Source organism: Triticum aestivum, chromosome 5A (genome assembly GCF_018294505.1).
Source record: "Triticum aestivum cultivar Chinese Spring chromosome 5A, IWGSC CS RefSeq v2.1, whole genome shotgun sequence".
Taxonomy (NCBI): domain Eukaryota; kingdom Viridiplantae; phylum Streptophyta; class Magnoliopsida; order Poales; family Poaceae; genus Triticum; species Triticum aestivum.
In genome coordinates, this window is record NC_057806.1 from 3,980,309 (window position 1) to 4,004,511 (window position 24,203).

The 24,203-nt window shown below is 45.0% G+C and overlaps 1 protein-coding gene, 1 long non-coding RNA gene and 1 other non-coding gene across 5 annotated transcripts; 1 reads left to right on the forward strand and 2 right to left on the reverse strand.

The window, feature by feature from the left end:
• The first annotated feature begins 11,930 nt into the window (after positions 1–11,930).
• Positions 11,931–15,295, forward strand: LOC123101935 (protein NRT1/ PTR FAMILY 2.11). The gene is made up of 2 exons (XM_044523180.1): positions 11,931–12,353; positions 13,369–15,295. The coding sequence occupies exons 1-2, from the start codon at positions 12,167–12,169 to the stop codon at positions 15,018–15,020; spliced, it is 1,839 nt and encodes a 612-aa protein (XP_044379115.1). The 5' UTR covers positions 11,931–12,166; the 3' UTR covers positions 15,021–15,295.
• On the reverse strand, positions 13,198–13,270 carry TRNAR-CCU (transfer RNA arginine (anticodon CCU)). Its single transcript has one exon. It is a non-coding gene; the product is annotated as a tRNA-Arg (tRNA).
• Positions 15,150–24,003, reverse strand: LOC123101936 (uncharacterized). 3 transcript variants are annotated; one of them, XR_006448663.1, is made up of 6 exons: positions 23,785–24,003; positions 23,086–23,175; positions 22,665–22,716; positions 20,884–20,980; positions 16,400–17,056; positions 15,150–15,716 (listed from the first exon to the last, which is right to left on the reverse strand). It is a non-coding gene; the product is annotated as an uncharacterized lncRNA (long non-coding RNA). The 3 variants fall into 3 exon arrangements; XR_006448665.1 differs by having other exon boundaries at positions 23,086–23,200; positions 23,785–23,947; XR_006448664.1 differs by lacking the exon at positions 23,086–23,175 and having other exon boundaries at positions 23,785–23,959.
• Positions 24,004–24,203: the final 200 nt, after the last annotated feature.

Below are 24,203 nucleotides of genomic sequence, written 5' to 3' on the forward strand. Positions count from 1 at the left end.
GAGACTCCTCGTCATGTCCGTGATCACATCCGGGACTCTGAACAACCTTCGGTATATCAAAATGCATAAACTCATAATATAACTGTCATCGTAACCTTAAGCGTGCGGACCCTACGGGTTCGAGAACAATGTAGACATGACCGAGACACGTCTCCGGTCAATAACCAATAGCGGGACCTGGATGCCCATATTGGCTCCTACATATTCTACGAAGATCTTTATCGGTCAGACCGCATAACAACATACGTTGTTCCCTTTGTCATCGGTATGTTACTTGCCCGAGATTCGATCGTCGGTATCCAATACCTAGTTCAATCTCGTTACCGGCAAGTCTCTTTACTCGTTCTGTAATACATCATCCCGCAACTAACTCATTAGTTGCAATGCTTGCAAGGCTTATGTGATGTGCATTACCGAGAGGGCCCAGAGATACCTCTCCGACAATCGGAGTGACAAAACCTAATCTCGAAATACGCCAACCCAACATGTACCTTTGGAGACACCTGTAGTACTCCTTTATAATCACCCAGTTACGTTGTGACGTTTGGTAGTACCCAAAGTGTTCCTCCGGTAAACGGGAGTTGCATAATCTCATAGTTATAGGAACATGTATAAGTCATGAAGAAAGCAATAGCAACATACTAAACGATCGGGTGCTAAGCTAATGGAATGGGTCATGTCAATCAGATCATTCTCTTAATGATGTGATCCCGTTAATCAAATAACAACTCATTGTTCATGGTTAGGAAACATAACCATCTTTGATTAACGAGCTAGTCAAGTAGAGGCATACTAGTGACACTTTGTTTGTCTATGTATTCACACATGTATTATGTTTCCGGTTAATACAATTCTAGCATGAATAATAAACCTTTATCATGATTATAAGGAAATAAATAATAACTTTATTATTGCCTCTAGGGCATATTTCCTTCAGTATCTTACTAGGTGTGAGATGCGACTCCCTTGAAGTCCAGAGTGTAGTAATGGGTGACTTCGCGGTAAAGTTTCGAGTTAGGTCTAAAGTTGATGGGTTCAACTGGGCATTGGTGGCGGTTTATGGTGTCGCACAACCCAAACTTAAACCGGACTTTCTAGCGGACCTGGTTCAGATCTATGGATCTGAGCAGCTTCCGTTGTTGGTCGGGGGTGATTTCAATATCATTAGGAGGAGAGAGGAGAAAAATAATGATAATTTCGACGGCAGGTGGTCGTTTATGTTCAATACCATTATTGAAAGCTTGGATCTAAGGGAGATAGAGCTTTCTGGTAGAAAGTTTACCTGGGCTAATGCTCTGCCAAACCCGACATATGAAAAGCTTGATCGAGTTCTTGCGAGCGTGGAGTGGGAACAGAAGTTCCCTCTTGTTACGGTGCTAGCTCTCACGCGGGGAATTTCTGATCACACACCATTGTTCGTCGACTTAGGGGAGCCGAACCATTTAGGAAACAAAAACACCTTTTCATTTGAGATGGCCTAGTTCGAACGCGAGGGGTTCTTTGACCTCATAGCCAGGGAATGGGCTAAGGGGGTAGGAGGAAGGACGGCGGTCGAGCGTTGGCAGAATAAGATTAGGCATTTGCGAAGTTTCTTACGGGGTTGGGCTAAGCACCTCAGTGGGGTGTATAAGATCGAGAAGGATAGGCTCCTTTCTCTTGTACATGCCCTGGACATAAAAGCCAAATCCGCGATTTTGCTGCCTCCTGAGCTCCAGGTCAAAAATGAGGCGGAGAAGAGGCTGAAAGAACTTCTCCGCGAAGAAGAATTGAAGTGGGCTTCGCGAGCTAAGGTCCGCAAAGTGGTCCAAGGGGACGCGAATACTCAATTCTTTCACCTCATTGCTAATGGTAAGCACAGAAAGAAGCGGATCTTTCAGCTTGAACAACATGAGGGTATGATTTTAGGTCAAGATAATCTCAAAACCTATATTACCGAGTATTATGGACAATTATTTGGACCTCCGGAGGATAATTGTGTGTCCCTCGATGAGTCCAGGACTGAGGATGTGCCTCAGTTGTCTGCTGCTGATAATGATATCCTGGTTGCCCCGTTCTCAGAGAAGGAGGTGTTCGATGCTATTGCACAAATGAAAAACAATAAGGCTCCCGGACCGGATGGGTTCCCGGCTGAGTTCTATAAAAAGTGCTGGCACATTATTAACGAGGATTTACTACCTATGTTTTATGATCTCTTCTCTGGACAGCTTCAATTATTTCACCTGAATTTTGGAACTATCACATTGCTCCCTAAGAAAATGGATGATGTGAGAATTGAGCAGTTCAGACCGATCTGCCTCCTCAATGTTAGTTTCAAAATCTTCACGAAGGTCGGGACCAATAGGCTCACACAGATTGCGCATTCTATGGTGCAACAATCCCAAACTGCTTTCATGCCGGACAGGAACATCCTTGAAGGGGTGGTTGTTCTTCATGAAAGGCTCCATGAAATCCATTCCAAAAAATTAGATGGAGTAATTTTTAAGGTGGATTTCGAAAAAGCGTACGATAAGGTCAAATGGCCATTCCTCCAACAGGCATTGCGTATGAAGGGTTTTGATGAAGTGTGGCGCCGACAGGTCGAATCCTTTACGCAAAAAGGGAGTGTGGGAATTAAGGTGAATGACGATATAGGTCATTACTTCCAGACACATAAAGGCCTCAGACAAGGAGATCCGATGTCCCCTATCTTGTTTAACATTGTGGTGGATATGTTAGCAATTTTGATAGGGAGGGCTAAGGAGAATGGTCAAGTGGGTGGTTTGGTACCTCATCTCGTTGATGGAGGTATTTCCATCCTTCAATACGCAGATGATACAATCAGCTTTATGGAGCATGATTTGGCCAAGGCGAAAAATATGAAGCTGGTGTTATGCCTTTTTGAACAATTGACCGGGTTAAAGATTAACTTTCATAAGAGCGAGTTGTTTTGCTTTGGTAGAGCCAAAGAAGACCAGGAGTCTTATAGGCAATTGTTTGGGTGCAAGTTGGGGAGTTTACTTTCTCATACCTTGGTATTCCGATACACCATCGTAGGCTGACAAACAGAGAATGGAAGTGCATCGAGGATCGATTTGAGAAAGAACTGAGCTGCTGGAAGGGTAAGCTCATGTCATATGGAGGCCGTTTGATATTGATTAATTCGGTGCTCATGAGTATGCCTATGTTCCTCTTATCGTTTTTTGAGGTCCCAGTTGGTGTTAGGAAAAGACTGGACTTCTATCGGCCGCGTTTCTTCTGGCAGGGTGATGATCTTAAAAGAAAATACCGGCTTGCTAAATGGGACATCATCTGTCGACCGAAAGACCAAGGGGGTCTTGGTATTGAAAAATCTTAAAGTCAAGAACATATGCCTTCTTAGTAAGTGGTTGTGGAAGCTTTCTTCCGGGACTGAGGCCATGTGGGCGCAGATCCTCCGCAGCATGTACCTCCAGACTAAAACATTGTCCCAGGTCACAGTCAGACCGACTGATTCGCCTTTCTGGAAAGGACTAATGAAAGTCAAACAATCAATATTTAATAGGACGAGATTTGTTATTGAAAACGGTGCAAGTACACGTTTCTGGGAGGATACTTGGCTTGGCGACTCACCTTTAGCCATTCAATATCCGTCTTTATATCGGATTGCTCAACGACGTGAGGTATTTGTGGCAACGGTATTTCAATCTATCCCCCTTAATATTCAGTTTAGACGGTCACTAGCGGGCAATCGTTGGGAAGAATGGCTTCATCTAGTTAGGAGACTGATGGACATTCAACTTTCTCACCAACCCGATGAATTACGCTAGAAGTTGACTAGGTCTGAAGTATTTACAGTTAAATCAATGTATATTGATGTTATTAATTCGAACTCCATTCCAACTTCCAAGTATGTTTGGGCAGTCAAAGTTCCTTTAAAAATTAAAGTGTTTATGTGGTTTGTCCATAAACAAGTTATTTTAACAAAGAACAACTTGATAAAGCGTAATTGGACAGGACCTACTAGGTGTAATTTCTGTGATCGGGATGAGACGATTAAGCATTTATTCTTTAATTGTCCGTTGGCCAAAATCCTTTGACGGACTGTCCATATTGCTTTTAATATTACTCCACCGACTTCGGTCAATGCATTATTTGGGACATGGCTTAATGGGTTTGAGCCTGACTTAGCAAGACATATTCGGGTTGGAGTTTGCGCTTTGTTGTGGACTATCTGAAATTGCAGAAATGATTTGGTTTTTAATAGAACATCACTGATTCATTTTTTACAGGTTATTTTCCGAGCTACGGCAGTGATCCGTTCGTGGTCGCTATTCACTCCGATGAAGGCCCGTGAGCGTTTGGTTACTGGATCTATCCGTTGGGAGATGGTAACTCGGGATATCTTCAACCGGTTTAGATGACGGTCATGTAATAGGATAGGCAATTAGTTTACCTATCTATTTTTAGCCAGCCGGTTCTGGCATCTTTTCCTGGCTAGTTTGTGTATCTAGCCTTTTTAAGCTCTGTGTGAGCTGCATTTTCCTTCTATCAACTGGAGACTTTGGGACCTTGTTGACACCTTTTGTTATTTGGTTAATAAGATGGCCGTATGCATCACTCTAACGCAGAGACTGGGGAGCCCCCTTTTCAAAAAAAAACTGCATAGAGGTAGAGCAGCAGAGAAGTAGCCAGCTTCAGATGATCGGGAGGAAGAGAAATCATGCATATTATGCACGATCATGATCGATCGTTGTCTCACAGCCGAAAGAAAATGCACTCACCCCACTCGATCATGAACTAATGATAAGGGGGCAAAGTCGGACAGGTGTCGACGACCAATGTTTCATGCTCTAATTAATCAGATTCTAGAAACTAGAGACCTGCATGCATGGAGCAAAATACTTGAAAGCTGACAGGCGTTATCCAATCTATCTATCGATGCTGGTCAAAGATTTGGAGCCGCCTATCTAGTTGGTACTGTTAGAGACGTCTCCCCTAATGCTCTATGTACATGTTTTTCTTTGGCGGTAATATGTACATGTTTTCCTTCCCCTAATTGCTCACTAGTTATATTTGCGTCATTTATAAAGCCAGACAAAAGTTAGAGTTTGTTAACTAATATTGTTCTTTAGCTATATATCTGTGCGCATGGTCAAAGACCGGGAGCCGCCTAGCTAGTTGGTATTGCTAGAGCATCTACGGTCGGGCGCCTCAAACGTTCAGATGGGCCGTCCGGTCATTGGCTGGTCAAAAAATCCGACCCATCTAGATGCTTTAAACTGGACTGAAACGCCCGGGTTGACCGGCACCCCTCATATCCAGCCCAAATCTGAGGCGGATATGGAGACGCTCTGGCGTGACCGGACGCTTCCATCAAGTCGGACTGATGTGCGGGTCCCCCAAGGAATCGCCCTGGAAACCCAACGGTCTAACGGGCGTCTCCTCCGGTGAGGGTGTGAACAATGTGTGGCGCCGCGACTGATTGCCCGAGGCCAAAGTTTCACTAGTAGAAAAATGGGCTTTGGTTCGGCCAGAAAAGAGCATTAGTACTAGTTGCATTACGAACCGGGACTAATGTGAGCATTAGTCCCGGTTCGAGCGGCTAGGGCACCATACAGACATTACTCCCGGTTCAAATGGGACCTTTAGTCCCGGTTGGTGCCCCGAACCGAGACTAAAGGGTGCGATGCCCATTAGTACCGGTTCATAGCATGAACCGGTACTAAAGGTTAGACCTTTAGTATCGGTTCGTGCCATGAACCGGTACTAATGGGGTTGAGGCATTAGTACCAGTTCGTGGCACCAACCGGTATTAAAGGTTAGACCTTTAGTACCGGTTCGTGTCACGAACCGGTACTAATGGTGCAATTTTCAAATCCTACCCCCCCCCCTACCCCCCCCCCCCCCTTATCGCCTTTCCAGTTTTGCAAAAAGCAAAAGAAAATGATAAAAACTTCAAAAGTTAAAATCCTTTGAGATGTAGTTATGTTACTACATCTACTAGTTAGGAAAATTTAAAAACTTAAATTTAGACATGTTTTGCAAAAAGTGTAGGGAAAATGTAAAACGCCTATAACTTTTGCCTACGATGTTAGAAAAAAACGTATAATATATCAAAATGTTCAGCACGAAAATCCGCATCCTGTTTTGACGGCCGATGGCATGTTTGCAAATTTTTAGAATCCTCAAATTCTAAAAGGAAAAAAAGTTATGCTTAAATTTCAGTTTTTTTTAATTTTCGTTAAATCTGGTCAAACTACTTATTCAAGAAGTATTAGTGTTACTAAATAATTATTCAAGAATATTAGTGTTACTAAATAATTATTTCAATTTTTTTGAATTTTGGTCAAATCTGGTCAAACAATGGTCTGTTGGAAATATGCCCTAGAGGCAATAATAAATTAGTTATTATTATATTTCCTTGTTCATGATAATCGTTTATTATCCATGCTAGAATTGTATTGATAGGAAACTCAGATACATGTGTGGATACATAGACAACACCATGTCCCTAGTAATCCTCTAGTTGACTAGCTCGTTGATCAATAGATGGTTACGGTTTTCTGACCATGGACATTGGATGTCATTGATAACGGGATCACATCATTAGAAGAATGATGTGATGGACAAGACCCAATCCTAAGCCTAGCACAAGATAATGTAGTTCGTATGCTAAAGCTTTTCTAATGTCAAGTATCATTTCCTTAGACCATGAGATTGTGCAACTCCCGGATACCGAGGAATACTTTGGGTGTGCCAAACGTCACAACGTAACTGGGTGGCTATAAAGGTACACTACAGGTTTCTCCGAAAGTGTCTGTTGGGTTGGCACGAATCGAGACTGGGATTTGTCACTCCGTGTAAACGGAGAGGTATCTCTGGGCCCACTCGGTAGGACATCATCATAATGTGCACAATGTGATCAAGGAGTTGATCACGGGATGATGTGTTACGAAACGAGTAAAGAGACTTGCCGGTAACGAGACTGAACAAGGTATCGGGATACCGACGATCGAATCTCGGGCAAGTATCGTACCGCTAGACAAAGGGAATTGTATACGGGATTGATTAAGTCCTTGACATCGTGGTTCATCCGATGAGATCATCATGGAACATGTGGGAGCCAACATGGGTATCCAGATCCCGCTGATGGTTATTGACCGGAGAGTCATCTCGGTCATGTCTGCATGTCTCCCGAACCCGTAGGGTCTACACACTTAAGGTTCGGTGACGCTAGGGTTATAGAGATATTAGTATGCGGTAACCCGAAAGTTGTTCGGAGTCCCGGATGAGATCCCGGACATCACGAGGAGTTCCGGAATGGTCCGGAGGTAAAGAATTGTATATAGGAAGTGCTATTTCGGCCATCAGGACAAGTTTCGGGGTCACCGGTATTGTACCGGGACCACCGAAAGGGTCCCGGGGGTCCACCGGGTGGGGCCACCTGCCCTGGGGGGCCACATGGGCTGTAGGGGGTGCGCCTTGGCCTATATGGGCCAAGGGCACCAGCCCCAAGAGGCCCATGCGCCAAGAGTCAAAGGAAAGGAAGAGTCCTAAAGAGGGAAGGCACCTCCGAGGTGCCTTGGGGAGGAGGGACTCCTCCCTTGGCCGCACCCTTCCTTGGAGGAAGGGCCAAGGCTGCGCCCCCCCCCCCCTCTCCCTTGTCCCTATATGTAGTGGGGGGAAGGGAGGGCAGCCCAACCTAAGCCCTGGCGCCTCCCTCTCCCTCCCATGACACATCTCCCTCCTCCCGTAGCGCTTGGCGAAGCCCTGTTGGAATCCCGCTACTTCCACCACCACGCCGTCGTGCTGCTGGATCTCCATCAACCTCTCCTTCCCCTTGCTGGATCAATAAGGAGGAGACGTCACTGCTTCGTACGTGTGTTGAACGCGGAGGTGCCGTCCGTTCGGCGCTAGGATCATCGGTGATTTGGATCACGACGAGTACGACTCCATCAACCCCGTTCTCTTGAACGCTTCCGCGCGCGATCTACAAGGGTATGTAGATCAACTCCTCCCTCGTTGCTAGATGACTCCATAGATAGATCTTGGTGACACGTAGGAAAATTTTGAATTTATGCTACGTTCCCCAACATGGTCAAACTACTAATTCAAGAAATATTTGTGTTACTAAATAATTATTGTTTTTTAGAACGATAGTTTCAAACTCAAACAGCGAAATGTGTGACTTCATGCTCAAGCTAAACTCCTGAGGGTTAATAGGATTGACATCTTACTATTGTCAGGAAAACAACAAGTGCAGACTTAGAAACGAGGGAGAATAGAACCCGTAAGTTAAGCGTGCTCAGGCTGGGGTAGTGAGAGGATGGGTGACTGTTCGGGAAGTTAGATGGTTTGAAATCATGAGGGGTGATTAGATATTAGATGTTAAATTGAGCAGTGATGAGGGTTGATTAGAGATTAGAGGTTAAAATAATTCGGGAATTTTTTTCAAAAATAAAATTTCAAAAAATAAATAAATAAAGCATAAAAGTTTTTTTAGTACCAGTTGGTGGCACCAACCGGGACTAAAGGTGGACCTCCACGCAGCGGCCACGTGGAGGGCCTTTAGTCCCGGTTCGTATAAGAACCGGGACTAAAGGCCCTTATGAACCGGGACAAATTACCCTTTTTCTACTAGTGTTTGGCTAATTAAGCCAGACGGCATCCCTCAGCCCTAGCCACATCATTGTCCTTCCTCTCCGTGCCGCCAATCTGAGCCCATCCATTTCTCTTCGTCTCTGTGTCCCTCTTTCCTCGCCGTCCGCCAACATCATGGCCCCGTAGAAGAAGACCACTTACACTATGCTAACGCCGGGGTAGTGAGAGGATGGGTGACTGTTCGGGAAGTTAGATGGTTTGAAATCATGAGGGGTGATTAGATATTAGATGTTAAATTGAGCAGTGATGAGGGCTGATTAGAGATTAGAGGTTAAAATAATTCGGGAATTTTTTTCAAAAATAAAATTTCAAAAAATAAATAAATAAAGCATAAAAGTTTTTTTAGTACCAGTTGGTGGCACCAACCGGGACTAAAGGTGGACCTCCACGCAGCGGCCACGTGGAGGGCCTTTAGTCCCGGTTCGTATAAGAACCGGGACTAAAGGCCCTTATGAACCGGGACAAATTACCCTTTTTCTACTAGTGTTTGGCTAATTAAGCCAGACGGCATCCCTCAGCCCTAGCCACATCATTGTCCTCCCTCTCCGTGCCGCCAATCTGAGCCCATCCATTTCTCTTCGTCTCTGTGTCCCTCTTTCCTCGCCGTCCGCCAACATCATGGCCCCGTAGAAGAAGACCACTTACACTATGCTAACGCCGGAGCACCACTTCCATATCCAGGAGGAGATTCGGGCGAGGAACGCCTCCTGGATGCGGTCGGCCTGCCTCCGGACTCAAAGGAGCCGAAGGAGCAGGAGGAGGAGGAAGAGGAGGGGGAGCAGCAGCCGGAGCCCATGGAAGGGGCGGATCCGAATCCGAAGGAGGTGGCTAAGACGGAAGAGGAGTCGGCACCAGTTGCGGGCTTCACCATGGCGGAGTTTGAGGTCATCCAAGCGGCGGATATGGCGGAGCAGACCATTATCCTAGAGTCCATCCAAGATGAGGCATACGTGGAGTCCAACTGGCGTGCAAGAACATGCGAAGACTCATTTGCTTTTCAACGAGTTGGATGTAAAGATGGAGGCGGAGGCCGACGAGGAGCCAGAGTCGTGTCTGTTGCCCATGTACCCGGAGTTTCGAACAGAGATAGTGAACATCTCCGATGGCTACAAGTAGTGTCGTGTAGGTTTAGTTGATCTCCGTACTACGTACATGTTTTCTTTGCATGGTTTATATGGCTTTGAGGGATGAACTATGAGGTATTCGAATGAGAGAAGGAAACTTAAAGGCTTCCCGGTCACTGTCAGTGGACGCGTTCAGACACATTTGCAGGCGTTTGAGTGGCCAGATTTGGTATATCCGGCTATAGATGCTCTTACGTCTTCCCTAATACTCTAGGCACATATTTTCCTTCCCTTAGGCTCTTTTTGTTTGGGCTTATACAAACAAAAAATTGTAAAAACTGAATATAAACCCAAACAAACAGGGTCTTAATTACTCACAATTTATTTTTTTTGGGTTAATTGCTCACTACTTGTGTTGACTTTATTTATAAAGCGGGGTGAAAGTCAAGGTTTATTAACTAAAAACATTGTTCACTAGTTATGATGTATTTTTTAATAAGATTGCACCATGCGTTGTGTTTTCTAATTTCACGACAAGACGACTCCCTTTTTTGGGAAATATTTGGTCGTAAATTGTTATGGCACCTTGTACAGGATTTTGCTGATTCATCCAAGTACGTCCCTTGGAATGCCCTTTCAATTTGTATGCCTGATGACCTAATAATTCTATTTATCAATATACACTCGTTACAAGTAACATGGATCGAAGAGAGTAAAAGAATAATTACAGTTACTTCAAAAAGATTATGCAGACATGGATGGATGTATTTTACACATGTTAAAAATGTTTATGAAAGGATACATTAGTTTGTAGGCCGCAAATGAAAATATAAAATTGTGGTACGCGAAGCTGTGATTTGGTCCAGATATTTGTTTTCCTATATGTACACCACAGATGAGAACACTGTTGAGAAAATCGTTAACTGGTAGCTGCTCGGTTGGCTAGCGAGTAGGGGATTAATCGGCTAATCGGCAAATTAATCGGCCATTTAATCAATTAATCGGACGATTTTTTGGTTTATCGGCTACTCGATGACCCTACGAGTAAGGATTAATCGGCAAGTTAACTGGTTAATCGGATGAATTCTTGAACAGTGGATGAGAAGATTCGCCGATGTATTAAATGCATACACGCTATGGTGGATATCTATATTTTCTGTATGAAACATTGATTTTCACCATTATTTCTGAAAAAGAGCTAGCCAGGAGCTGTTTTAACTCTTGTGAGTATATAAAAACAGCTCAGACGTACGTGCTACGGCCGACATGTTGCTTGACGTGGAGCCGGCCGATCTAGGACCGGTCCACTTGAATCTCATCCCAGGGTTCACATGGGTGTGTCTGCATCACGTGCAATAATCCAATCTACTCTGGCTCACTCACTCTAACGCGCAGTAGCCAGCCAGCCAGCTGCTCCCTCTCTTCTTCCTCCATCCTTGCTTTCCCTCTAGCTAGCAACCTTGTCGTGTTGCACGCCCGTGCAATCCAGCCTATACACTCCTCACCTCGTTTAATATCACCTTGACGTTTGTCTGTCTGCAATCCGTGTATACAATTTGACTACATCCTCGACGTCGGTCTGTCTGCTTCCACTACTTCCTCTACGCTAGACGACCACCTTGTCTTGAACACCATCGTCTATACTACTCCTTCCGTTTCAAAATAAACGACCTAACTTTATACTAACTTTATAGAGTCTACAAAGTTAGTATATAATTGGGTTATCTATTTGGAAACGGAGAGGGTACATCTTTAACGTTTGCCCGCGTGCTTCCACTTATATTTCTCTACGGCGGACGATGGCCGACTATGTTGTTGCATGGGAGTTCCGGTGAATTTATATGTTCTGAACCTTTCTCTGTTGGCACGCGTCTTTGGTCCATGTGAGTATATATCAAATGTTCCTCCTAGCTAGTCCCTGTCTATGCGGTTTGCCGTACAAGCAATCATGTGATGTTGCTAATTTAATTAGATCAAGATTATAATCAAAAACTGCCTGATATCCGAACAAAGACCTCACCTCATTTTGAAGAGAGAAGAAGCAAAGACCCTCTACCGTTGCTGCCTCAATGATTTGCCTCCGGCAGGCTACAGCTAGCTGCATTTTTATGGCACGCCGGCCCCATTCAGAAAAACGACCACACGGAGGTCTCTCTCTGCTCATCACGCACGTTGCTTTCTTCCCGTCTCTGTACTGTATGAATGTACACGCAGCAGCTGGCCCCGTTTCACTACCGAGAGAGAGAGAGAGAGAGAGAGAGAGAGAGAGAGAGATTGAGTGAGAAAGAGAAACTTAATTTGCTCCCTCCGTCTCTCTGAAAAGTATCTTTGGAAGCAAGATCCCATACTCTGGCTGGAAGCTGAGCTTATATATACGGCCAGCATCTCCTCCCCTCCTCAGAAGCAACGCCACACCATCTACCTACCTACGTGCGCCAGCTGCTAGCTTGGTGCTTGCGTAGTGTTCAGTGAGCAAGAGATCGATGGAAGCAAATAAGCCTCGGCAGCAGCAGGAGGAGGAGGAGCACAAGGCCATGAGCAAGGAGCAGACGGCGATGAAGGCCGTCTCCGAGGAGGCCGGGTCGTCGTCCTCGGACGCCGGCGACGGCGAGGAGGAGGCGGGCGCCGTCCACAACCACCGCGGATGGAAGGCCATGCCGTACGTCATAGGTGATTTACCTGCCTGCTCCCTTTGATTTTCCCTGCATGCTCATGTCACGCTCAAATCTTCTCCTTGCATCTCTCGCCCTGCTCACTAGTAGCTAGCCATTGGACCCTGCTGAACTTGCTACTGTTTTCTCCTTCTTGTTCTTGTGCCAATAATCCAGTTCGTTGTTTACGGCCGAAAAGGCAAACAGTAAAGGCAGGAGTACGTAGGGACGGATGATGACAATAATTCAGTTAGTTGTTTACCTTTGCTTGCTACTAGTTGTTGCTAGCTAACGACATATTGCCATGGCGTGCCGTGGCAGGCCAACATGTGCCCTCCTTTTGCTTTGCTTTGCCTGACGATCGACGAGTGCCCACAATTCCATGAAAACGAGCTCTCATGCCATGTGTATGGTGATGTGTCTGCACCCAGCCAACAGTTCCAACAAAGCTGCTTTTCGCAACAACAAAAAAGGTCCAAGAAGGCTGCTAGCTATATATCTGCCCATGCCATGTATATCTCCTCCTCATTCCTCACCACTAGCGCACTTAAAAACAGTTTAAAACATATTCACATGTACATATAGATATGAACGATGTATACGTGTAAAATTTCATTAGTAAATCTTCTCACGCGCACAAAATGGGAAAACATGTGCGTGAAAATGGGATGTATATGCATACTACTATGTATTATGGATCCACACATTTCTCTTTCTTGTGTAGCTAAAAGTTTCAGAATTTACCCACACAAAACAGAACTTTTTTTTATACTAGTGTAGTGCAAAAAACGCTTGCAAAAAGATGCTAAACACTCGTATAACACACTAAGCCAAGAAATCACCAGTAACAAAAAAAAAGTTACCGCGCCAGGTAGGGGTCGAACCTACGGCCTTCCGCTTAGGAAACGGACGCTCTATCCACTGAGCTACAGGCGCTGCTATGCCTCCATTTTACTTTTCTGGTCGAACACCGTTAGTTTTTTGAATTTAATCTGAGCTAGTCAAACTGAGTGAATGTGGATTTGTAATCGCAGGGAACGAGACGTTCGAGAAGCTCGGGACGATCGGCACGCTGTCGAACATGCTGGTGTACCTGACGACGGTGTACCACATGCCGAGCGTCAACGCCGCCACCCTCCTCAACGTATTCTCCGGCACCAGCAACCTCGCCACCGTCCTGGGCGCCTACGTCAGCGACACCTACCTCGGCCGCTACACCACCATCGCCGCCGCCACCATGTCCTCCTTCGTCGGCATGCTCATCCTCACGCTCACGGCCGCCATCCACACCCTCCACCCTCCCGCGTGCAGCGCGTCCAAGGGGCAACAGTGTGAGGGCCCCACTGGGTCCCAGCTCGCCGCCATCCTGGTGTCCTTCTTCTTCCTGGTCGTCGGTGCGGGAGGCATCCGGCCATGCAACCTCGCCTTCGGGGCCGACCAGTTCAACCCGCGCACCGCCGACGGTCGTCGCGGCATCGCCAGCTTCTTCAACTGGTACTACTTCACCTTCACGGTCGCCATGATGCTCTCGGCAACCGTCATCATCTACCTCCAGAGCAACGTTAATTGGGCGCTAGGGCTCGCCGTGCCCGCCGCGCTCATGGGCCTCTCATGCGCCGTCTTCTTCATGGGCACGCGCCTCTACGTCCGTGTACGCCCCGAGGGCAGCCCCTTCACAAGCTTCGCCCAAGTCCTCGTCGCCGCAGCCCGCAAGCGCCACCTCCGTCGGGCTCGCGGCGACGCCGAGCTGTTTGACCCACCGCACCAGAGTAAGCTCGTCTCCAAGCTGGCATACACCGACCAGTTCGCGTGCCTCGATAAAGCGGCCGTGCGGACCCCCGACGACGCGTTGTGCGTCGACGGGAAGACGCCGGCAGACCCATGGCGGTTGTGCACGCTGCAGCAGGTGGAGGAGGTCAAGTGCCTGGCGCGCATCATTCCGGTGTGGTCGTCGGGGATCGTCTACTTCATCGTGCTCACCCAGCTGGGCACCTACGTCGTGCTCCAGGCCGCGCAGATGGACCGCCGGATCAGCAAGTCCAGCAGCTTCCAGATCCCGCAGGGCTCCTTCGTCGTCTTCCAGATGCTCGCCCTCACGACGTGGATCCCTGTCTACGACCGGTTCGTGGTGCCGGCGCTCCGCCGCTTCACGAAGCGCGAGGGCGGCATCACCCTGCTCCAGCGGATCGGCGTCGGGTTGGCGTTGTCCGTGGCGACGATGGTGGTCTCAGCGGCCGTGGAGCAGCGACGACGGAAGGTCGGCTCGTCGATGTCGTGCTTCTGGCTGGTGCCGCAGCAACTGCTGGCGGGCCTGTCGGAGGCGTTCGGCGCCATCGGGCAGATTGAATTCTACTACCGGCAGTTCCCGGAGAACATGCGGAGCGTGGCGGGGGCGCTCTACTTCCTGGGGTTCGCCATGGCGAGCTACGCAAGCGGGCTGATGGTGATGGTGGTGCACCGGGCGACGCGCGGGCGGGACGGTCAGCCTGACTGGCTGGCGCAGGACCTGGACGAGGGTAGGGTGGACCTATTCTACCTGGTCACCGCCGCCATCGCCGCCGTGAACCTCGTCTACTTTGTGATCTGTGCACGGTGGTACAGGTTCAAGAAGTCCGACGATGCCGGCGCCGGAGATGTGGAGCTCGACGACGACGGCCCGAAGAAGGCTGGCGCTGGTTTAGCTTAGTTATTATTGCCTCCTTTTGGGGCTTAATATACTCCGATGCGTGCATAGAATGGTAGAGTCTAATGGATATATGTGCATATGTATGCTCATCGATCGATCCCGGTGAATCTATGTAATAGAGATTTGGAATCAATCAAAACAGAACAGGGGAGATTGAATAGCAGCAAAACACAACACTACGTCTCCTGTGAACATGTGTATCCCGCACGGACACACAAACTGGAGTATCTTGCCTCATGATTACCTGCATCCGTCATTGATGCAATCCATGTAAACTACATACAGATATAGTGACAATTGAGCGGTTTCATCAATGGGTCTCTCTATGTCACATCTAGATGTGAGATATTATCTCACATCTAAGGTGACATCATCATGTAATATGTCCCCACTTGTTGACAAACAACCAGCATGGTTGCTTCCGATCACCCCGCACAATTGGCGCTTGTTTGTTTGTGGCGGCCTGTTTGTTTGTATGTGGGCCGCCCACCTCTTCCAGTACAACTACCCCCACACCCTGGGCCTTTTTGTGTTGGGCTTGTTTGTTCGTTTGTCTGACATGAGAGAAACTGTCCTTGTAGATCCTTTGTAGATCCCTTTTTGATTGTAAAACCTTGGGAAATTGGTTTGGTTACCAAGATCATGTGCGCCTGTAATATCCTTCTCTTTTTCTATGAAACATATGCTAGTCCTCATCTGTGGGAAAAACACACACCAGACTATCAGAGGTCAACTAACGCATGCTGAAGTTCAGAAAAAATCAGATCAAGTAACTTGCGAAGCAGACCATAGGTACAAAGAACACACAGACATCATTATGTTTGACCCAAGCACACTATGATTTAGTTTCAGAAAACACATAGTTAGCACAAGTGTTATTTAGTTTCAGAAAAATAATTGTTCTGGCCCTAAGAAACTGAACATAGAAAAACTGCATTTTACTGTCTTTTGCATGGTCAGATAGGTTGTTTGTTTTTGATATGTTCAGCTTAATACGTGTGTTGACTGAATAATGGTAATAATCAAACAACTCCTTGTTCCAGTTTATTCAGAGTGCGTTTGTTTCCATTTATCTAGAGAGAAACTACTTTGAAAAAGAAAAACAAGTCCTAGTACTAAAGTAGAATAATCCATGAGAAACAGAACAGTGTAGGACAAAAAATGCTAGCCTGATACCCCTAAGGAAAATAACTTATGGATGTGCTCCTCCATTTTCATACAAACTTTGGTGCGAATAGAGTATAATATTAAAATGTTGTACAAAGAATGCATTCATACAGGAGACTACATTGGAACTGAGGTATGATTCTCTTATTCACAAAGAACGCATGGGACCATTACAAAAAATTGACAGCAAAAAAAATATAGTTGAAACTTACTGATGAATTTTGATTGCATCCTGTGCAATCCCAGTACCCAGCGGTGATGTTTGAACCAAGGCTTTTTCAATGGAAGACAGTGGACAGCAATACCTGCAAATGACTCCACCTTACTCGTTCACCACTCCAGTTTATGAGTTGGCAACACCATCGAATGCTGCTCTGAATCTTGTGAGTAATAGATCAAACCCACTTGCTGGTCAACATGTTGGCCGTTTTGTGCAGCAGAAAGAAGATGTAAGTTGGTTTATTGTTTTGGATCAAATAAAAATAGTAAAGGTGCTTTTGAAGAAAAAATCATGAAATTTATGTTCTCTGTCTAGTTGGTATGAACCGTATCTATTTCAAAATTTTAACCCCCATGAACTAATAAAAAATTGCAGGTATTGGCGTTGAATGAAGGCTTCGGCAGGAACATGTCATACACAGAAATGCTACTAGCTGCTGACTCTAAGGTTTGAACAAATACACATCTAGGGTGTAGCACTTCAAAAATTCTATCCTACTTATGTGGTTCATATAACAAAAGCAGATGATTGAAAAATAAAAAGAGTGGGCTTAACTTTGTTTTGTGTTGTGCAGGCTGCATTTTTTGGTTGAGCACACACAGATCATTATCCTGTTGGTGCTGAGGTATTATCAGGAAACTGGAAACTTCTGTAAACATTAGGACAAAAAAAGTGTTAAAAAAATACAACACTTAACTAAAAAAACTTATGTTGGAAGACCAATAATAGTAGCAAAAAACATCTATGTCGAATAGGAAAATTCGTATTGTTGTTTTTGTCCAACAAAATTGCAGAATGAAACATTCATGTTGACTGGACCGAGTACAAGGCTAAGTGAGCAAAATATGAAACAAAAACTACGGGACCACAATTGCGAGTCGATGGTGGACTTGCAACAGGGGCTATTACAACTAGACAAACACCATAGTTGCGAGTCGAGGGTCGGCTTGCAGGTAGCATCAAACAAAGAACCCGTTTGCAAAGTCGAGGGTCAACTTGTAAGTGGTATCAAACAAAAAGACCCAATTGCAAGTCGAGGGTCGACTTGCAAGTGGCATCAAACAAAAAAACCTAGTTGCAAGTCGAGGGTCGACTTGCAAGTGGCATCAAACAAAAAAACCTAGTTGCAAATCGACTTGCAAAGTGGAAATGAAACAAAAACTATGGACCCACAATTGTGAGTCGATGATGGACTTGCAACCGGGGCTATTACAACTACACAAACACCACAGTTGCGAGTCGAGAGTTGACTTGCAAGTGGAATGAACTAAAGAACCCGGTTGCAAAGTCGAGGGTTTACTTGCAAGTGGCATCAAAACAAAAAACCTAGTTGCAAGTCAAGGGTCGACTTGCAAGTGGCACCAAAGAAAAACCCTAGTTGCAAGTTGAGGCTTCACTTGCAAGTGGAAATGAAAACAAAAACTACAGGCCCACAATTGTGAGTCGATGGTGGACTTGCAACTGCGGCAATTACAACTAGAGAAACACCACAGTTGCGAGTCGATTGTCGGCTTGCAAGTGGCATCAAACAAAGGAACCCAGTTGTGAGTCGAGGGTCGAATTGCAAATGACATAAAATAGAAGACCCAGTTGCAAGTCGAGGGTCGACTTGCAAGTGGCATCAAAACAAAAAACCTAATTGCAAGTCGAGGGTCGACTTGCAAGTGGCGTAAAAAATAGAAGACCCAGTTGCAAGTCGAGGGTCGACTTGCAAGTGGCGTAAAAAATAGAAGACCCAGTTGCAAGTCGAGGGTCGACTTGCAAGTGGAATAAAACTAAAGACCCAATTCCCAGTCAAGGGTCGACTTGCAAGTGGCATCAAACAAAAAAAACTAGTTGCAAGTCAAGGCTTCACTTGCAAGTTGGAAAATGAAAAAAAAGTGCGGGTCCACAATTGCGAGTCGATGTTGGACTTGCAACTAGGCTATTACAACTAGACAAATACCATAGTTGCAAGTCGATGGGCGGCTTGCAACTGGGGCTATTACAACTAGACAAGCACCACAGTTGCGAGTCGAGGATCGACATGCAAGAGGCTTCAAACAAAGAACCCGGTTGCAAGTCGAGGGTCGACTTGCAAGTGGCATCAAACAAAAAGACCCAGTTGCAAGTCAAGGGTCGACTTGCAAGTGGCATCAAACAAAAAACCTAGTTGCAAGTCGAGGCTTCACTTGCAAAGTGGAAATGAAAACAAAAACTGCCGGCCCACAATTGCGAGTCGATTGTGGACTTGCAACTAGGGCTATTACAACTAGAGAAACACCATAGTTGCGAGTCGATTGTCGGCTTGCAAGTGGCATCAAACAACAAAAACCATTTGCGGGTCGAGGGTTGACTTGCAAGTGGCATTAAACAAAACACCCAGTTGCAAGTCGACGGTCGACTTGCAGGTGGCATCAAAACAAAAGACCCAGTTGCAAGTCAAGGGTCGACTTGCAAACGGCATCAAAACAAAAAAGTCAAGGGTCGGCTTGCAAGTGGCATCAAACAAAAAACCAAGTTGCAAGTCGAGACTTTACTTGCAAGTTGGAAAATGAAAAAAACTAGGGGCCGACAATTGTGAGTCAATATGGTGGAGTTGCAAATGAGGCTATTGCAACTAGACAAACACCACAGTTGCGAGTCGAGGGTCGACTTGCAACTGGGGCTATTACAACTAGACAAACACCACAGTTGTGAGTCGGGTGTCGACTTGCAAGTGGCATCGAACAAAAAACCCGGTTGCAAGTCGAGGGTCAACTTGCAAGTGGAATTAAAAAAAACCCAGTTGCAAGTCAAAGGTCAACTTGCAAGTGGCATCAAACAAAAACCCTAGTTGCAAGTTGAGGCTTCACTTTGCAAGTGGAAGTGAAACAAAAACTATGGGGCCACAATTGTGGGTCGATGGTGAACTTCGAAGTCAGGATATAAAAACTAGAGAAATACCACAGTTACGAGTCGATTATCGGCTTGGAAGTGGCATCAACCAAAGAACCCAGTTGCGAGTCGACGGTCGACTTGCAAGTGGCATAAAACGAAAGGCCCAGTTGCAAGTCAAGGGTCAACTTGCAAGTGGCATTAAACTTGCAAGTGGCCCAGTTTCCAGTTACGGGTGGAGGGTTGACTTGCAAGTGGCATTAAACAAAACACCCAGATGCAAGTCGAAGGTCGACTTGCAAGTGGCATCAAAATGAAAGACCCAGTTGCAGGTCGAGGGTCGACTTGCAAACGACATCAAAACAAAAAACCTAGTTGCAAGTTGAGGGTCGACTTGCAAGTGGCATACAAATAGAAGAACCAGTTGCGAGTCGAGGGTCGACTTGCAAGTGGCATAAAACCAAAGACCTAATTGAAAGTCAAGGGTCGGCTTGCAAGTGGCATCAAACAAAAAACCAAGTTGCAAGTCAAGACTTTACTTGCAAGTTGGAAAATGAAAAAAAACTAGGGGCCGGCAATTGGCAGTCGATGGTGGAGTTGCAAATGGGGCTTTTACAACTAGACAAACACCACAACTGCGAGTCGAGGGTCGGCTTGCAACTGGGGCTATTACAACTAGACAAACACTACAGTTGTGAGTCGAGTGTCGACTTGCAAGTGGCATCGAACAAAAAACTCGGCTACAATTCGAGGGTCAACTTGCAAGTGGAATTAAACAAAAAGACCCAGTTGCAAGTCAAGGGTCGACTTGCAAGTGGCATTAAACAAAAACCCTAGTTGCAAGTCGAGGCTTCACTTGCAAGTGGAAATGAAACAAAAACTATGGGACCACAATTGCGGGTCGATGGTGGACTTCGAACTAGGGATATTAAAAAGACCACAGTTGCGAGTCGATTATCGGCTTGGAAGTGGCATCAAACAAAGAACCCAGTTGTGAGTCGAGGGTCGACTTGCAAGTGGCATAAAACAAAAGGCCCAGTTGCAAGTCAAGGGTCAACTTGCAAGTGGCATGAAACGAAAAACCTAGTTGCAAGTCGAGGGTCAATTTGCAAGTGGTATCAAACAAAAAACCTAGTTGCAAGTCAAGGGGCGGCTTGCAACTGGGGCTATTACAACTAGACAAGCACCACAGTTGCGAGTCGAGGGTCGACCTGCAAGAGGCATCAAACAAAGAACCCGGTTGCAAGTCAAGGGTCAACTTGCCAGTGGCACCAAACAAAAAGACCCAGTTGCAAGTCAAGGGTCGACTTGTAAGTGGCATCAAACAAAAAACCTAGTTGCAAGTCGAGGCTTCACTTGCAAGTGGAAATGAAACAAAAACTATGGTCCCACAATTACGTGTCGATGGTGGGCTTGCAACTGGGGCTATTACAACTAGAGAAAGACCACAGTTGTGAGTTGATGGTTGGCCTGCAACTGGCATCAAACAAAAGAACTCGGTTGCAGGTTGAGGGTTTACTTGCAAGTGGCATAAAAATAGAAGACCCAGTTGCTAGTCGAGGGTCGACTTGCAAGTGGCATAAAATAAAAGATCCAGTTGCAGGTCGAGGGTCGACTTACAAGTGGCATCAAACAAAAACCTAGTTTGAAGGTCGAGGCTGAAACTCTCGCTGTTGCCCACATCGCAATGAGCAAAAGCAAAACTGGGCACACCATCCTGGTTCATAGCAAAAAGAAACAAAAAAATATTAGATGGGACCTTCAAAAAATATTTTTCAAACTAAAAAACAAATATATAGATAAAAAGATGCCGTACTGGTGTTTCAGGATGCTAAAAAAACAACCTGATAATAACCTATATAAAAACTGCATCAGCCTAGTAACTGAGGGGTGCTTCATACTAATGCTTACGCTGACAGAAAAATGCTGTTAAACCACTAGTAAATAGAACTCTTGTAATGTTTTTAGTTTATGTGATTATCATTTCCCACACATTATTATTCATCTATAGTTACCCAACAGCAAAAATCCAAAAAAGAAAACACAGGCAAAAAAACCACTGCTCTTCTCCGTTTTGTGCTCGCAACTCGACAACAAATACAGACTTGCAAAATTCACTGCATCATCCTACTACTAGTATGGGCAGAAGCAACAGACAATGGCTACATGTAAAGCACAAGATAGTATTTTGTATATACAACGTCTGCCTAGTTAAAAAGTTGTTTACCAGAATCCCGCAGATAATGTCGCCACTTGTGGCAGAGAAACATATATATGATTTCCAGAATTATGCATATAACTGAACCTATTAGACTAAATAGATCATCTTGAGTGTTTTCCTACATACATACATACATACATACATACATATGGTCCCTCCCTTTAAAATCTCATCTGCTGCCTACTGAGAATATTAGTGTGTAGGGATGACTCTGGACAAAAGTTTAGGTACTTTTAAGTGGTAAAAAAGTAAGAAGTTGTAGTTCCCTGCCATGTAGTAGTGTGTATGTAAATGGAACAAGACATGGAGAGATGGGTAGGTGTTGATCAAAATATTCAGACTAGCAAAACATGTGGTTTACGTTAGTAGTCGTTATGTAACACACATGACTTGAATACGTGAAGAAAAAAAATTAAGCACAGTTGACTTGACAAATCCTCTCATGGTCATGGATGAGAGGAGCAAAAAAAAAACAGATTCGGTTCCGTTAGACATTGCTTTCTCTAGTCTAGGTCTCAAGGCAAGAGCACGAGTATTGACTAAAGAAAGCAGATACTAATCGTGTGACCGACATGACCGATTACAATACTAGGACTATCTATTACTACCATGATTATATCAAGTCATGAAAATTTCTCACAGATTACACACATGCCCATACTTCAAAAAAATAAATCATATACTACCACAAAGAGGCCATCTATCTATCCTGCCTCTTTGAGTTAGGGGTTTTGAACCAACTAGCAATCAATCAAAAGAGGCCAAACTGTCAACGTGCACAGTCATCTTGGGTTCTTGCTAGAGAAAATGATGCATCATCTTCCTGTTTCATCTCACCAGCACACAAAGCTTAAAACCACTGCTACACACTACTTTAACCTATGCACCTTTCAAAAAAACTGAACCAAAACCGGCTTAATCTAAAAAAGCTAAATCAAAAAAGAAAAAAAATAATTACCTACCCTAATCCTCTACACACACAAAAAATACCCCCACAGCTGTCAACTTAATCTTAACTACAACAAAACCCAACCTCCTCCCACATTTAGGTACACTGGACAAACGAAAAAAAAAAGACTAACTAATGAAAAAGAACACTAACAAGAAAACAGAGCACATTTACTACATCTGATGGGGACAAATAAGAACCACAAAAATCCTATAAAAAAAGGCCACGTACTTGACTGCCGCTATCCTCCCCTTCCCTTCTCACTCCCAACAATCACCACCACCTGACATGGAAAAGAATGTCACAAAACACATAAATATAGAGTTAAGAAAGAAAAAGGAAAACCCTGTTTGATACAAATTGAAAACTAGGTCTGACAAAAAAATTGCTTAACAAATTTAAACCCTAAATCTAGAAAAAGCATAAACAATGTACAATCCGCCGTTGAATCTAGCAAAGACATTAATCCAGAAAATCAACTCCTTCATTCCACTGACTCTCTCTATACACAAAAACTACACCCTCTAGGCACTGAAAAAAAACTTCACTACCTGAAAAACCCCACCCGCTCCCACAATTGCGTGAACTGATGACAAAGAAAAAATCCTGTGTATATTAAGATACGCAAAAACTAAAAAGACGGATGGTCTACCTTGATTCATTTGTGAGTTGCTCCTCTGTTTATATTCAGTTCTGTTTCCAAAGTTGCTTAAACAAGACTGTTAGAACAGTTGATTTCAGCCTGCCATAAGTAGTCCACAAGCTCACTAAAGACATACAAAAAAAATAATGTATAATTCAACATACAAAAAACATACAGACCCTTAACATGGAAAAATCTGCCTAGTTGATTGATGCAACAACATCAATCTAGCAGGGGATATGAAGTCTGCCCCATAGATCATACCCCTGACACTAAAAAATCACCCCGCCTCTGAAAAAGGGCAAAATCCCCACCTCCCTAACTCTATATACTAACCAGTGACACACTGGACCAATCTTTACCTACTTCGAAATCCCCACCTCCCCACATAGAGGAACAAACACCCTCACCCCTCCCCTAGAAAAGATGAACAGAAACACAAACAAAAGGGGTACGCTGCTAAAAATAACTGTGAGCAACCCTACTAACAATCAGATAGATTGAACGGGACAAAAAAACCTAAAAATTGATGGACACACAAACAAAAAGAAAAGAAGCATGTGTCCTAAATCTGTGAGGAACCCTGCACACAACAGGACACATTGATGCACAAACCCTAGAATGATGAACAGACAAATCTCCAGATCTATGAGCAAAACCGCATACATACAAAAGAAGAGAGGGGGAGGAAAGACAAAGGCAACTCACTCAGATGCGTCTGCCTCTCCTTCTCGCTCTCCAGTAGTCGCCGCTGCCTCGAGAAGCAACTGTCGAAGGGGACAAAAATGGGGAACAGGCTGACTGCTTCGAGGAAAGAGGAGGTAAAGGGGAAGGGAAAAACTGAATCGCCGCCCTCTATCGGCTCTTCAAAACCAGCGGCGCGGCCCGCTATGCAAACACACTAACAGAAACGGGCCGGGCGACAACAAACAAAACCAACGACGCGAAGGGACGCGCGAAGCGGCGGCAGAAAAAAAGTGTGGGCGTGAATCTTAAAACAATCCAATGACTCTGCACTTAGATGTAAGATAGCTATTTCACATCTAGATGTGAAATAGTAAACCTGTTCATCAATTACTACTTTTTGTTTAGCAGTTCCTCAATTAGTACTAGTAGACTACTAAAAT